Source organism: Moschus berezovskii, chromosome 25 (genome assembly GCF_049115385.1).
Source record: "Moschus berezovskii isolate FMDL1 chromosome 25, NW_MosBer_1.0, whole genome shotgun sequence".
NCBI classification, from domain to species: Eukaryota; Metazoa; Chordata; class Mammalia; order Artiodactyla; family Moschidae; genus Moschus; species Moschus berezovskii.
The window spans coordinates 13195959-13211655 of record NC_142484.1 but is presented as its reverse complement, the minus strand read 5'-3'; the positions used below and the strand labels follow the sequence as shown (position 1 = coordinate 13211655).

Genomic DNA, 15697 nt, shown 5'->3' with positions numbered 1-15697 from the left:
AGTAGAGCCTTGAGATGTATTTCAAGAGACAAAGATTAGACCTGCTGACAGCCTGGATGCTGGGGCAGGAAGAGGAGCGTGGTACCCAGATCACTCAACTGGTGCCATCATGGGAGCCACAGTGAGAGAAGTCTGTTTTGAAATATTAGATTTGAGCAGGGTGCTACAATGTGAACTTTAAGGAGACAGCTGGAACAGCTAATCTCAGAAAGCTAAAACACGCCATCAAAATGTCTGTTTTTATTCGAACCGCCTTTTATGACATTCCAACGTAATCAGTAACAGCAAACACTTAGAACAGCACCTGACACGTAACTGTCATCATGTAAGGGCCGTGCATGTATTAACTCACCTCATCTTCACACCCCCCGCTTCCCTGCATAAAGAAGATACCACTACATTCTCACATTACAGAAGAGCCTGAGTCGTGGAGAAGTTATATAACTTGTCCAAGGTCACACGGCTAAATGGGAAACTGAGTCTGAAAACTGGCCATCCAGCTCCAGAGCTCAAGCTCTCAGCCACCATGTTGTAACGCTGCCTACTGTAGAGAAATAGGGAATTTGACTTTTAAGAAAAGAGGCAAGAGTTTAATGCTACCGATGCTGACATACAAGAACTGGACGAAAATTCTACTTCTGTACCTCTGTACTTCTCTGATGTGACCTTCCTTCAGTCTTTAGCTTCCGCCACTTCTGACAACCACAACAGACAAATGCTCTATTAAAATTCTGAGTACATCAAACTAAGGAAAATACATCATTAAAATCAACTGTTTTTAGTATTCTTAATGTGATCACTGGAACTTTTTTTACCTGAACATGTGGCTCATGTAGTATTTCTATTGACCATGCTGAGCCACAGAACAGTGGATGAGGCAACTGCAGCCCTAGGTGAGGTTGGTAAGAGGGCAAAAGAGCCTGGTAGGCAGTGGGTTTTATTCCAAGTGAAGGCAACTGGCAAATATTCTGAAAACTGAAACTCTGAGATGCTCACGCTGGTGGCTGTATGGAGATGGTGTCTGAAGCAGCCCCAATAAGAGCTCCCAGAGAAGAGCTAGTAGATGGGAACAGGCAAGTAAGGAGGGAGAGTGGGCCTAATGGCGAGAGCAGAAGCAGGAACAGTGAGTCAAGAGGACTCAGCACAGAGGGGTATGCTGGACGGGTGTGCAAGGCCCAGGAGGAAGTCAGGAACTGGAGGGCCGTGAGTGCAAAGCGCCGAGGCGAAGATCTCATTTCAGACATCAGACATCATGGTCAAGACATCAGACATTACGGGCGGGTTAAGAAGAGAACTGAAAATCCTCCGCTGGTCTGCAAATTGCATTTTCACTGAAAAGAAATATGGACCAGAGAAAAAAATGAGCACTGGAACAAGCAGCAAAATAGGAATATGGGCCACACAGTAGCATCGTAGTGTTAAATTTCATACTGACATTCGGAATTTAAATTCAATACAGTACTTTATGTACTTCTGAACTGGATCATTTCTGGTTACCTGAGAGAATGCTCTTGCTTTTCGGAGATGAATGCTGAACAGTTAGGACTTTTCCAGTGGTTCAAGGAAACTAAAGATAGTGGTAATAAGCACAGTAAGGACAAGAAACTAAATGGGGCAAAAGGTTAACAGCCGGTGAACCCGGTGAGGAGCACGTGGGTGTCAACTACAGATGCCTGTCACCTTTCTGTAGGTCTGAAGCTTAAAATTTGGAAAGGTGCTGAGAGGTCCAGGGTTCAGCCCCCCAAGACTGCAAGCTATGATGTCTTTCCAGAAGTCTGGGGAAAAGGGAAAATGACAGAAGATGATGAAGGAGACAGATGGTTAAGGACATTTTTAGTGTGAGATCCCTGATCCCATCTACACACTGAAAAAGAACAAGTACAGCAAAAGCACACGGTGGAGCAACTGCTAAGAAACGAGGTCCCGGAGGACATAGAACACGAAAAGAGCAAGAGTGGGGGTCAGCCTTGAACGACAGAAGGTCTTTCCTCCGAGACAAGTAGGTGAGGGGGCAGTGACCACAGTGCTGGGGTGTGGCTACAAGGGGGAAGCTGAGTCCCGGACAGGTGAGGCTTTCCTCGGAAACAGAAGCAGGGAGCCTGACAAGCATCTGGGCTTAAGAAGAAAAAGGAGTCTATTTAAAACATTACCAGGAAAACAAAACCAAAAGTAAGAGAACTGGCAGCAATGCCAACTCAGTCAAGACACATAACCTCAATAACCGTGGTGACGCAGCCATCCTCATCAACACTGGACCTGAAACACGATGCAGGACAGTGAGAATCACAGAACTCCCACCCGTGACGTTCCTTGTCTGCATCCTCACCAGAACCATCACTCTGATTTGGAAGGAAACGTGCCAACATCACAGACAGTCCCTGACATGGCCTCAACCACCAACCAGGCCTACCAGCCTAACTCCCACCTGAGACCCTGGCTTCAGCCACATAAACCCTGGCCAACCAGAGGGGAAATCCCCCTTAATAACCCACCAAAGAAGGGAACACTCATTTGAACCCCTAAGATAATGAAGTATGAAATGATAAGCTTTTTCTCTCCAATATTTCTGCAGCTGTCAAACTGTCCAGATTAACAAAACTCAAGAGGTGGTGTTATTCAGGGGCTCCTGACAAAGCAAAGTCACCCCAGAAAGCATGAAGGGAAGAAGTACCTTCTGCTCCTCTCCATGGGACACGGAGCAAACAGGGACTTCAGAGTAACCCCAAACCCATTCTGGAATCCCCAGTGCAATTACGGATTCAGGAAAGGACTGGTGGGTGCTAAAACCACTGGGGAAAACAAAGGCTTTTTGAAAATAAGATTATCACATGGCCCCTAAATACGACCCGATAGACTGCGTATTAATTTCAGGGGGAAAAAGGTGCCCTTACAGTCAGTAGGCACGGCAGACATCACAGAACTGAGTGATCAAAAGCAAGACTGACATCACATGCCCCCTGTTGGGGTGGGGTGGGGGACAATGAAATTTCCCATTTCCTTTCTTGGCAAAATGTTTAACCCAAATTTATATCGAGAGGAAGCATGGTAACTCCCCAGAAAGCAAGATATTTTACAATTCAAGTGTCCTGGGCTTGTCACAAATGTATTTTGAAAGACAGGGGGGAAAAGGTCCTAGATTTAGGGAGCTGAGAGACAGGAAATCCACACACCACACACAAACCATGAGTGCAACCTGGATTTAAAAGTTGACCATAAAGGCCACTGAACCACTGGGAAAAACTGAACAAGGGCTACTATGCTATTTCCTGTTCACTGTGAAGTTTCTTGGGTGTGGTATTAACACTGTGATTATGTGGAAGGATGTCTTTGCTAAGAGATACACTACATGCTGAAGCGCCTAGTGAGAAAGTGTCAACTTTTCTACAGAAAAAAGTGTATGGGCAGCACACACACATACACACGTGTGATAAACCAAATGGTAAACTGCCTTTAGTGAATTTTGAAGACTAGTCATAAAGGGTGTCCTCAAGATGCTAATAACGTTTTGCTTCTTAATCTCAGTGGTGGCCACACAACTGGGTTCATATAATAAATCAATGAGCAATACCTACTATGATTTAAGTTTCCTATTAAGTGAAAATTTTTTACTTGCTTCCTGAAACCAGTTTGACTGAGTGGACAGTGTCTGCACATAAAAGCAGAGTAACAAGAAAGCAGGAGTATGCACAGAACGAGTCGTGTTCCCAACCCCAGGCCTCTAAAGACAAGACTGTGGGGCTACACACCTCGGAAAAGCTTCTGGGCGATGTGCAGAGGGTTCCCAAAGCGGAAGTTCTCCCCACTGAACAGGGCGAGGATGAGCTGATTCTGCTGCTCCATGCTGTCTTCAGGAAAGTGGGGCAGAAACTGCTGGAGGTGTTCACGCTGCGAGTCGCTCAGCACTTCCTGCCACGTTGAGAGGCTGACTACATCAAAGAAGATCTCGGGCTGGGAGAATCAGGAAAAGCAGGAGGAAAGCAAACGAGAAAGAAAAAGTTTTTAAGCTTTCTGTGCGTAAGTGGCAAAATACACATAACATGAAATCTACCATTCTGTTCATCTTCGGGTATATGGTTCAGTGGCGTCAAGCACATTTACAATGTTGTGTAACCATCAACACCATCCAAGTTTTTATGTTTTTTAAACAAACTAAAATTCCACTGATCTTTACTCAATTCTGAAATCTTGAGAGATTTGTCAGGAATCCCCTGGCAGGCCAGTGGTTAAGACTTCGTGCTTTCACTGCTGGGGCCCGGGTTCAACCCCTGGTTGGAGAACTAATATACCAAAAGCTACATAGGACAAGAAAGAAAAAAAAAAACACTTGAGAGATCAGTAAAGATTACATATAAATCACAATCTTATACCCAGCGGTAAATAATAATCCTCAGGAAAATGAGCTCAGCAGAGAGAATCTCATTTAGAAACCACTTCTGCCAACAGGGGATAGGATGGTGAACATCTCAGTTCAGCTCAAGATGAGGGGCAGAAAAAGTCCATGTGGGAGGCGAGAACTCAAAGAGCTGAGGGCATCGGCTGAGAACCCGAGGCAGCAGGACCGGGTCTGTTCTCCACTCGGCAGTTACGCACAGGACACATCCTTAGTACTGTGTGCTAAGAAGGACGAGTGCGTATACCATCTGGAGGGAGAACAACTAAACAAGCTATTTCAGTGGACTGGATGTTTACCCCTGAGTCCACAGGAGAAACACACCTCCCAGACTTATGGTCTCAGAGAACACCTTTCATACAAAGTGACATCTAAGACGGGAAGGGATAGGAGGAAAATGTGCTGAGCAAGAAGGGTTAAAAACCCACAGAGCAAAACCCAGAGTAATAAAAGAATTACTACAAAAGACAGCAGTGACCTTTAGGGGCAATAGAGAGGGAGAAGAGGAGAGTTAGCATTCAAGTGGGGGCTCCACAGGTGTTTTATTACTGCTTAAACTCCATATATATGTGTGTATGAATATATGCATGCACTTTATATATTCTTATGTGACACACCTTTCACTTTTTTAATTAAAAAAAAAAAAGTTCAGGGGACTTTCCTGGTGGTCCGTTGGCTAAGACTCCACTCCGCCCTAAGTAAGACCTGGTCCAACCAAGTAAATAAATAAATAAACAAGCGGAAGTCCAGGCAACATCAAGAAGCTCAAGAAGAAAGAGGGCAAGGGAAGCAGCAGACAGTAAGACAGGAGCAAGGGACCGAAGAAGAACAGTGAGTACTTGTCACTTTATCCTAAATGACAAGGACAGACAATAGGGTGACAGTGAAGGGTTTAAGCAGGAGACAACCGAGAAATCAGCCACCTGCAGGCGTCTCAGCAGGCAGGCAACACAGCACCTCTGGCTCCCTGTCTAAGACCTCCCCGCACAAGCCTGCTTCTTCACACCATGCTACTACTGGCATCTCAACATCTGGCAAAGAGTAAGTATTTAGGAAAAACAAGTGCCTGCTGGCTGACTGAACGACATACAGAGGATTACTTGAAAGAGCATGCAAAGAAAACATGGATGGGAAAGACATTTACTAAGTTCAGTTAGCTGTTACTTTGGGAAAGGAGGCAATATGGGCAAAAAGGTGGCTTTAATTTTATCTACAATTTTTAACACATGATGAAAGAAAAATCTGAACCAAATATGACTAAATGAAAGTATCTTCCCAAACTGAATGCATGGATGCTCACCATATGATACTCTATTCCTGTCCATATATTTGAACTTTGGCAAAATAAATAAACAAACACGTCTCAGCATACCTAGTCTCTTGCACATAGTAAGTACTAAATAAATGGTAGCCACCTTAACAATGATGACTGCACAGCTCAACTGTGAAAAGTGGTCAAAAGCACACTATTAATACTATCTCAAGAAATGAACTATTAATTGACTAGAAAGCTGGTTATCTAATTGACAGATAATGTATGCATTCTGTATCGTGATTCACAACTTGGGTAAACATCTAATATAAAAGATACACATAATTCTGTCCTTAAATATAAAACTTCTTGGGACTGCTCTGGCGGTCCAGTAGTTAGTAAGACTCTGCTTCCACCGCACAGTGGTGCAGGTTCAATTCCTGCTTGGGGAACTTAAGATCCCACAGGCTGAGTAGCTAAATAATTAAAAAAAAAAAAAATCCAGCGAACTGTTGAAAATTATCTTGTTAAAATATGGCTTACGCCATATTATCAGGTGAACATGTTATTAAACATGTAGAATGCAGCTTACGCTTTCTTCCTTAATCAGAATATTAAACGATTTACACTTAAAACTTCGCTCCGGTTGCAATGTAGAAAATCAGAAAAGAAGGGAGCACAAAAAACTGAAAACTTGCAGAGTGTAGAAAAGAGTGTAGAGAAGAACTCTTAGAAGGAAACAACAGTGTGGCTGTCACTACTCACGTCCTCCAGAAGGTCCTCAGGCAGACTAACCCTGGTGCCCCCCAGGAGGCAGTCCTCCATGATCCGCGAGCCTTGGCCATCCCCACACGGGCCCAGTTCCAAGGGATCCGTCAACATATGATCCAAGGAATCCATTGTTTACGTTCCACAGGTAAGCTAGACAAATCCGTGCAGTCAGACCATGAGACACAAAGGCAGAAATCCCAGGGATCTGTTGACACTAATGTTCCTTCACAAAATATCCAACCCAGAAAATATTCAATCTCTAATTGCTTCTTTTACATTATCCTTAAACCCTAACCACTGCTGAACAGCTCTTCTCCCTCCCTCTCACCACATCCTCATCAGAATTTCACATCTTATCAGGTAGGTCTCCCCCAATACTCAGAACACTTTTACAGCAACTCCCCAATCAACAGAATTTCTTATACCTTCATTTTACACAAGAGCAAAATGAGACTTATAGATTAAATGGTAACTAGATCAGAGTCCACCATTTAGACTTCCGTAAGGGACTAACACTTTCACTACTTTTGGGGCTTCCTTGGTGCAACCAACACTTGAAATCTCTCACACTAATAGGGTTTACTTAATATTGTTTTTTTAAGCAACTTTGTTGTTCCTTCACAAAAGAACTGACTGAAAATCCAGAGACTAGTGAAGTTCAGAAAGTAACACTAAGTTACTTCAGTTCAGTTCAGTCGCTCAGTCGTGTCCGACTCTCCGCGACCCCATGAATCACAGCACGCCAGGCCTCCCTGTCCATCACCAACTCCCGGAGTTCACTCAAACTCATGTCCAGAGTCGGTGATGCCATCCAGCCATCTCATTCTCTGTCATCCCCTTCTCCTCCCTCCCCCAATCCTTCCCAGCATCAGTCTTTTCCAGTGAGTCAACTCGTCGCATGAGGGCCTCTTAAGTGCCAGGCCTTTCATGTACCTGATTTAACTCTTATAAGTGTGCAAGATAGGGTTATTACATCTGCACTACAGATACTAAAACCTAGGATCAGAATAGATAAGCAACTTTCCCAACCCCAGAAGCAGGACTGAAATTCAGGTGTGCATGACTGCAAATCCATGTTCTTAACACTAAAGTCAGTGGCCAATGCACTTCAGTTGGTTCAGCTGACTTGTATAACCATATAAATATAATGCTATTTTTCTCCTTCCTGTATTAAGTGAACACTGTTGGCTACCTTTAGAAACATACATATAAAAATTTTTTCAGAGAGCATCTCATAAGGCTGATGGCTGGAATTAGGTGCAAAGCAGCGGCCATAGTTATTAACAACTGGTCCAAGGGGAGGCTGAACTCAACCACTCCACAGACATTTGCTAAATCCCTTCTCCAACTCTGATTCCTACCAAATGGAAAGGAATAAAAACAGATAAACACCAAACTCCTAGTCTCATCTCAGCGACTCTGAGCACATCTTACCTAACCAGCTATCAATTTCCTTACCTATCTGAGATGAAAGGAGCAGGACCTGGTCCTCTGGGCCTCTCTACAGTTATTTCCAATCCTGGAAGCCTGCAGTGAATCATTTACAGATGAATGCATTTATATAACTTAATGCAGTCATGTAATGACATCTCATTCTGAAAAACTCTCAAAGGATAAAGAGCAGGCCTGTAATACTACTGTTAAAACAAGCACCTCTCCGCTAATTATTTCAAGTTATCTGGAAGAGATGTCAGATCTACATAATGATACAGTGGAAAGACTCCTGTTCAAAGCAGCTGCGTGGTCCCCAAGGGACCATGTCCTATCACCCTTCAGTACCCGATGAAGGACGGCATCTTGAACACTTCTGATGCCTAAACTACTGACACTGGTGAGAAAGCACACGGCACTTGCCTTTAACAAAACTTTTAGAAACAAAACAAAAAAAGTAGATGCAACCTGATGCTCAGAATAAAGCCCTCTTACCAGAACTGGCACCGAAGAGGGCAGCAGCTGCAGAGTTTTACCTGACTCTTAGGAGAACCGCCTGTTTGACAAGCTGCTCACCAGTTTCTTCAATTACACTGAACGGATCGCTAAATGTAACCTATCCGAGTAGCAACCTTTACCCTGCAACTATTCTTTCGAGAATCTCAAAACACAAAAAGAGCAGGCAGCTGCCAAAGGGTCGGGACCCCGGAAGCCAAGGGTTTTTTAGGGTTTTTAACTCGTGCGGCGTCCTGCACCGCTTGACCAACCAGGAAGGCCGCTCTCCCCAAGGCCCTGCCTCTGCACCTGGGAGAACCGTCCCTCCCGGCCCCTCCCCAACACAGAAGTTAAACCGCAGGCTCTGGCCGCGGCAGCCGCCCGCTTCAAACTGCAAAGCCCTCCGCGGCCCCCAGGCCCGGGCCCCGCGCCACCTGCGCGCCCACGGCCCCTCCCCCACAGCGCGCTAACCCTCACCCCCACCCACCCAGGCCGCCGGCTCCCACCGCGCCCGCTCCCCTGACCGAGCCCGAGGGAGCAGCGACCCGCGGGGACCCGGCCGCTCGCTGCCTCCCTCCGCTCCCCACACAACACTTGAACGCTTTCGCCGTCCCCGCCCGCCCTCACCTGCGCCGCGGAAGCCGGTCTCGTAACCCGCCGCACCTCTCAACCCGCGGGCTCCCGGACCGGACGCGCTCGCTCCCGCAAGGCGTCTAGGTGCGTGCACGCTCCGGGGTCGAGCGGCGGAAGGGGCGGGGCTGCGCGGGGCGGGGCCTGGAAGTGCCGGGGGCGTGGCGTTCGGGGCGGGGCCGGAGGTGCCGGGGGCGGGGCTTGCAAGGCACACAGCCTGTAGTGCGGAGAGCCTGCAGGGCTGGACCTTGGAGGGCTGCTGTGTGGCTCGTTCATCTCGCCAGGCTTACAAGTGTCCGGAGGGCGAACCCGGTGTGGCCAGTCTTTACCTGGGCGTGAGCTGAGGCTCCGGAGCCCATGAGTGAGTGAAGGCAGTTTTATTAGCTAACGTTTGCAGAGCGCAATACCCTGCTCCTGGCACCTGAGTACTTTGCATCCAAGAATCTTTGTACCAGACACGTGGTGCGCTGTTAGCTCCTATTTTGTGCTTTCTCAGGTTTCATCGAGGAGAATGCTGATCAGAGCCTGTGCCGCTCCAACTAACCCCAGTTCTCTGTCCCATCCCTGGATCCTCGACGTCCGGAAAGAAAGTACACACACATTTAAAATACATTTTAAATCAAACTGGATAGCCTTCTCTCTATTACTATACCTTCTCTCAATTATTCTCGATAGTTAGGAACCTAGGCCCGTTTCTTCTAACTCACTAGGTTTTATTTTGAACAGTTTCGAACTTCTTACTACACAGCTACTTCCAACCAGTTGTTCAGGGGCCGTCCTCTGTTTTCTGCATAGAAATATGTCAGACAAGCTGGCAGGCCAAACTAGTGTTCCTCCCTGCTTGGAAAATAGTGGTTTCCAAACAAAGCCAATCGCTGTTCCCTTGTTGACTGCACATCTGCCTCTAGTTCCCTTTAGATTGTTGGGAGGGGTCTGGAATTACACACCACCAAGTAAAAGGGCAGGGGAACAACGTTCCATACTGTCATCCATAAATTCCCAGACCTTGTGTCTCTGACCACACCAGAGTAAACCAAAGAGTCAAAACCATGTAAGTTGTACTATTAAAAAAAAAAAAAGTAACTGTCAGAAGCTCTTGTATTTTGTACACATACAAACAAGAAGGATGTTTATTAAAAAAAATATTTATTAATTTTTACACCTGCTGAGTAGCACAAGACTATTAACACTATAACTCACTGAATGTACATAAATGTTCACATTTAAATAACAGGGTAGGGTCAACATTTCCAACCTGTGGGTCAGCTTCAGCATCTCACGAAGTGCTTTTTAGCCCTACATGTCTTTTGAAAGGATAATTTCAAATCAGAAAACAATTCAAGAAGACCAAAACAATAGATTTTTCCAGAATACCAGTAAGTTTACATGATGAAATGTCTGTTTATGTGGGCACAAATCAAACAGTAAAAATGTAAAATCTGTATGTAACCTACTCCAAAATTTCCACACTGCACTGAAGTCTACAGTGCCAGTGTGTTCTAGGAGAGACCACAGTATAAACAGTGGCTACAAAATTTTTTTTCAAATTGGGTCTTAGATGGCTTATCATCTGCCATCTCTTCAAATCCAAGTCCTTTTCAAAATCTATTACCTTAAAATAAATGTGCTGAATATCTGATCTTAAAGCAAAGTTGTTTGGCTCAACTGCCACACCTACATCTCTGGTTGATAATATACAAATTATCAATAGTTCTAGAGTCCTTACTTATTCCACATAAGGACAAAAAAAAAGGAAAAGAAAGAACTTAGATGGGAAAGAAACAGAAGTCCTTCCACAATATTTTTTCTCTTCTGTGTATTTTAAAACTTGAAATAGCTGGCATAAAATGAGCATTCCACTCAATGATAGTTTTCCATCTTAGTCAATAAGTTATTCCTGAGGGGAGGGAGGTACATTGCTGGTTCAAATAAAAAAGGAACCCAGCAGGGCCAAAAGACTAAACTGGACCTTTGGGAAAGCCTGATAGTCTTTATCTAGCAAGTCTTTTGAGGCTGGACACTAGGACATTTGTAATCATCATAGTGGAGGACTGAGGGACTCAGAATCTCTACATTGTGGCACACAGTCTGTATTTTCTGTTGAAAACATCAGCATTACCTCTTTGTTACCCAAGAAACTGAGTCCATTTTCATTTTCCACACAACTACCTAAGAATTCTCAGGTTCTCTTAGTGCCTAAGTTTTCAGGGCTAACTACACGAATGAGGTCTCAGTAATAAAGTGCGAAATCTACATATTAGTAAAGTTACTTCAAAAGAATTGTTTACTTTACAGAAAGGTATCTTTACCATAAAGAAGTTACTATACTTCTTAATTTGTAGAGCCAGTTTTTACCCAGAAATGTAAATAAAATAAATTAGTTAACTTCATTTGAAACTGAAGGCCGGTCTTCCTGTTCTGGAATGATAAATTCTACCATTTCCATAATTATTCTAAAAATGTATGTCACAAAAAGTTGTCAAAATACATACTGGTTTCTGCAATGTTTTCTGTGCACAACTGGAATGTACAGTAAAAAGAAGGGAAATACCTTCCCCCACTATATTCATAGCTACTAAGACTCCCAAACAGGAACAATGATAAGAAAAACTATCATTGAGGCAGAATTTTCTCCCTCTCCCAACTAACAATGTAATATGAAGATTGGGTTTCTTCCAGATACCTTATAATTGCCCTAAAAGACATTATAAATGGTCCCACCTTTTAAAATTTTTCCCCAAGGTGTGAAGTTAGTTATCTTACCAAAAGGCCCAGATGAATTGCACTATATCTAAAGTGTTAAGAAATAAGGAGGACCACCTTTCCATCCAACCTGAAATGTTCATTTTAAGACAGTATTGGAAGGACTAAAATACACTGCATGCTGTGAGCAAGGGTTGCAGGTACATCTGGGAAGAGCAAGGGTTCGCCCTTTCTCAATGAGTGGTAAACAGATCCTGAAAGGCAGGACGAGGTCTCAGCACTTCTCACTGTCTGTATAGTTGCTTTAGCCATTTTTCCTGATACTGTCATCTCCAGTATCTCCTTCATACAAGTTCAACCAGAGAATGGGAGGCAAGCTTTAAGGTGGGAGTTTAAATTCTGCTGACATCAAGCAACCTTTCCTTGTACAGGGAGTCCACAGTTGTGGAGTAATAAAGTAAGATCTATCAGAACACGAGGTTCTGACCTAATCTGCTAAGGACCAGGGTCTGTGCAAAGCACTACCAAGAATCCAACAGCGCTTTTCCCCAAAATGGCAAGTTTTTTAAAAACCAGCAATAAGAAAAATTTAGATGACAGTTTTTCCTTCAGACCATCATAAGATTTCATCATTGTAATTTTCATATTCAGTGGGCTCCCTTTGTTAAATTACTGCAAATGCAAACTCAGAAGAGGAAGCAATTCTGACCTAATATGCGCCTACAAAATGCCCCTTTGCCTTTGGTGCCGTGGCTTGGGATTAAGAAGTCCAGTGGCCATGGACTTGGCACGTCCTTTCTCCACCTTTGGTACAATACAATACATCACTTAATATTTCCGCAAAGGAAAAGTAAGGCTTCTCCATGTGTTAAAAAACCAGTTCAAGAGCAAGGCAAAGTTTTTCCATCTTGAAATCTGAATGACCTCCATCTCATGGCGGGAACTCCTAGGGTTTGAAGAATCCACTTGGTAAAGATGATCTTGATAAAATAAGCCCTGGTGAGGATCAAAACTGTGATTTCCAAACTCTTGAGTGAATGATAAATCTTAAAAAGGAGTTTTAAGTGTCAGAAGCTTCCAGACATATGAATAAGAAAAGACATGATGTGACTGCTTGATTCTGGCTTGAGGGTGGGAGTTAGGGTTTAGTGATGTGCACTTCGCTGTTCCCATTCCCGTTGGTGGTGGTTGTGATGATGTACTGGGTGGGCTGTTGGCTGGTGGTCTGGGGGTCCAAGTCATTGTGTGCAGCTGGCTGAACCTGGACTCCTCCAGAGAGAGCAGATGCTTGCTTTTCCTCCAATTCTGATTGACTTTCTGATAACACATAATGACCCTAGAGCAGGAAGAAAAGGATCTTTAGAAATCTGAGGCCAGAAGTCGGGGTGAGAGCCATGCTGGGGGGGCGGAAAAGAAAAGGAATATGCAAAGAAATGTTATAAGGGGAACCCAAATAGGCACCTATGGGGGTAGATGGTTTACCTAAGTCCTTTAGAGGGGATGATCCAGCCACAGAAGTAGACTACAAAGATGACTTAAAGGAGGACCTTAGTTGTCCTACCAATGATACAGTGAGAAACATCAGGTACAGAAATTTGCATCATGATGGGAACCTACCTAGCAAAGGAAATGTGCTATATATTGTCCCTAAGAACTTAGAAATTCATAAAATAAGGTGACTGTGTCAATTAATGTCTAAAGGAGAATACAAAATGGATCAAAGAAGAGATAGTTAAATTATCCCTAAAGAGGCAGAATGACCTCCCCAAGTCAAGATCAGTGGTTCCCAGAGTTCAGAATTTCAAAGACCCAGCAAAATTAAAGTAAGAATTAATGTTCCCAAATTTTAATTTTCCAAGTGAAATCATTTTTTAAATGCTGCTGTCAAATGAGAGACATTTTAACACTCAAAAGCACAGGAAGAACACAGTCTTAGAATAAAGTCCTTCGCATTGAATAAATTTGACTTTATGAAGACATACACTGTCTTAATTTTTCCTCATTTTTCCCTCTGATGATGAAAAACATCTCCATGCCAGCTACCTTAACATTTTTAAAGAAAGATGGGTCTGTCAGAAGGAAGATTGGTCAGCTATATAGACTGAGAGAGAAAAAAGTCACAGAGAAAAACTGATAGCAGCCTTTCCAAGGACTGTCCAGAGAGAAAGCCACAGCCAAATGTGAATTTGATTTATCTGGAGCATATGTTCTGAGTCCATGCTCATCAAAGCAACTCTCTGATCAGCATTTAGTTTCCCGAATGGGTCTTTCTCTAGCTGGAGGGGGCTGGTTCTCAACCAAGGGTCCATGGACACCTAAGTGGTTCATAGGTGGGCTGCAGATAATCTGTGACCAAAACCGTACATTAAATTTGTTTGTGTGTATACTGTTGTTGTTTAGTCGCTCAATTGTGTCTGATTCTTTGCGACGCCATGGACTATAGCCCACCAGGCTCCTCTGTCCATGGGATTTCCCAGGCAAGAATACTGGAGTGGGTTGCCATTTCCTTCTCCAGGGGATCTTCCCGACCCAGGGATTGAACTCGAGTCTTCTGCATTGGCAGGTGGATTCTTTACCACTGAGCCACCAGAGAAGCCCCAGGTATACTGTGGCAGGGCCTAAAAAGAGTCAGTAAGTCCTTGTGGGACTCACAGAAAAGAGCAAAAATTTCACTCATTCTGCCAAGGAGACCATTTCATTTTACATTAGTTACTGTTTCCATGAAAAAGTGTTACTCCAGATTTATACAACTCTCCTCAGTCTAGTTAATATGAATTCATGTGCTGAGAAATGGGTGAACTCTTGGTGTGATTTGGGAAAAAAAAAAAAAAAGCCAGGTTTCTGAGGCCATTAAACTACCCTGTTACACATTGGTCTTCATTTCCAACTTAAAACGCCTAAAAATGCCTAACAGGTTTTTAGATTTGTGAATTTTAGTTGAAATGTATTTTACGATGTTACTAAACCTGCAGAAATATTGAAATATTTCAGAGAACTTATTCACTGTACATTTAATTTATTTTATTTATAAAAGTTATGAACTGTAGAAAGTTTTACTTGTTGGGTCAAATGCTTGTTGCTTCAAATGCTTGTTGCATTTGAAGTGCTAGTTACAAGAAAATCAAATACCTTCAATGTAAAAATGCTATTAAGTTTTTAAAGGACTCTGGAGTATAAGTAAGTTTGTTTAAAGAAATTTAGTCTGTTCAACTTGAATCAGCTCTGTCAAACATTAATTAAAAGCCTCATTTAAAAAAAAATAATAAAGATTCAGATGCTCAGGAAAAAAAAAAAAAAAAGAACAGCCTATCAATCTTGCTCCAAACGCTCAGCAACAGCTCCTTTCATGCGGCCGGCCAAGGGATTGCCAAGTCAATGGATCAGAAGATGCTGGAGTGAATTCTTTGCTCATTTTAGGGCATTGAGCGTCGAAGCCCATGATGACCCTCGCTCTGACTCTAATTGCCACAAGCAGTTGGATACCGAAGTGGTGTTTTCGAGTCTGATCGAAGTTTGCAAACACAAAGAGTCTTTTCTTGGCATCATGTCTCTGTGAACGTGGAGGAAACTGATCCGCGTTGGAGCGAACATCTGAAATAGGAACACGTGTGGGGACTTCAAGGTGCCTCCCTGGATTGTGGAATATTCTAGAGATGTGGAGGTCCAGCTCTCTCCCGGGGATTGGGCTACAAAAGCGCTGAGGCAGAGAGTTGTCTTTGTAGGACGGCAGTGCCCACAGTTTCTCATTCCTGATGGAGGCAGATCTTCTGGCGCCGTGGCAGCAAGCTGGCTTGGCGGCCCAGGAGACGGCAGGGCCAGCAGAACCCAGCCAAAGCGGAATGTGGCAGAGGTGATGAACGTTTCCAGGGGGTGCGGGGAGAGGAGGGGGCTGCACACTGGCCGCAGTGCTCTTCAGTACACCCTAGCTGAATGCTCCATAAAGTCGCACTGATGGCAGTTCCGAGATGGCCATCTGTCGTCAACTCTGGGCCAGACAAAAAAATAATGTCATGGCAGATCGCTAA

The 15697-nt window shown here is 43.9% G+C and overlaps 2 protein-coding genes across 8 annotated transcripts in view; both read right to left on the bottom strand.

Annotated features, from left to right (window-relative positions):
- NFRKB (nuclear factor related to kappaB binding protein) overlaps window positions 1-9084 on the bottom strand; it is a 33899-nt gene extending 24815 nt beyond the window's left edge. For 3 of the 4 annotated variants that reach the window (XM_055415868.2, XM_055415870.2, XM_055415869.2), the window contains exons 1-3: window positions 8967-9084; window positions 6408-6563; window positions 3747-3948 (exon numbers count right to left, since the gene is read on the bottom strand). In XM_055415868.2, the coding sequence (XP_055271843.2) occupies window positions 3747-3948; window positions 6408-6542 (337 nt within the window). In that variant the 5' untranslated portion in view covers window positions 6543-6563; window positions 8967-9084. Of the gene's footprint in view, window positions 1-3746; window positions 3949-6407; window positions 6564-7871; window positions 7941-8966 lie in introns of all 4 variants that reach the window. The other variant, XM_088832404.1, reaches the window with a different exon arrangement.
- A 1035-nt stretch (window positions 9085-10119) lies between these two features.
- Window positions 10120-15697, bottom strand: part of PRDM10 (PR/SET domain 10) — a 97970-nt gene continuing 92392 nt past the window's right edge. For 2 of the 4 annotated variants that reach the window (XR_008684421.2, XM_055415866.2), the window contains one exon: window positions 13020-15657. Coding sequence is in view for 2 of the 4 variants with exons in the window: in XM_055415866.2 (XP_055271841.1) it covers window positions 15652-15657 (6 nt within the window). In the remaining 2 variants the exon portion in view is untranslated. The other 2 variants (XM_055415865.2, XR_008684420.2) reach the window with 2 other exon arrangements.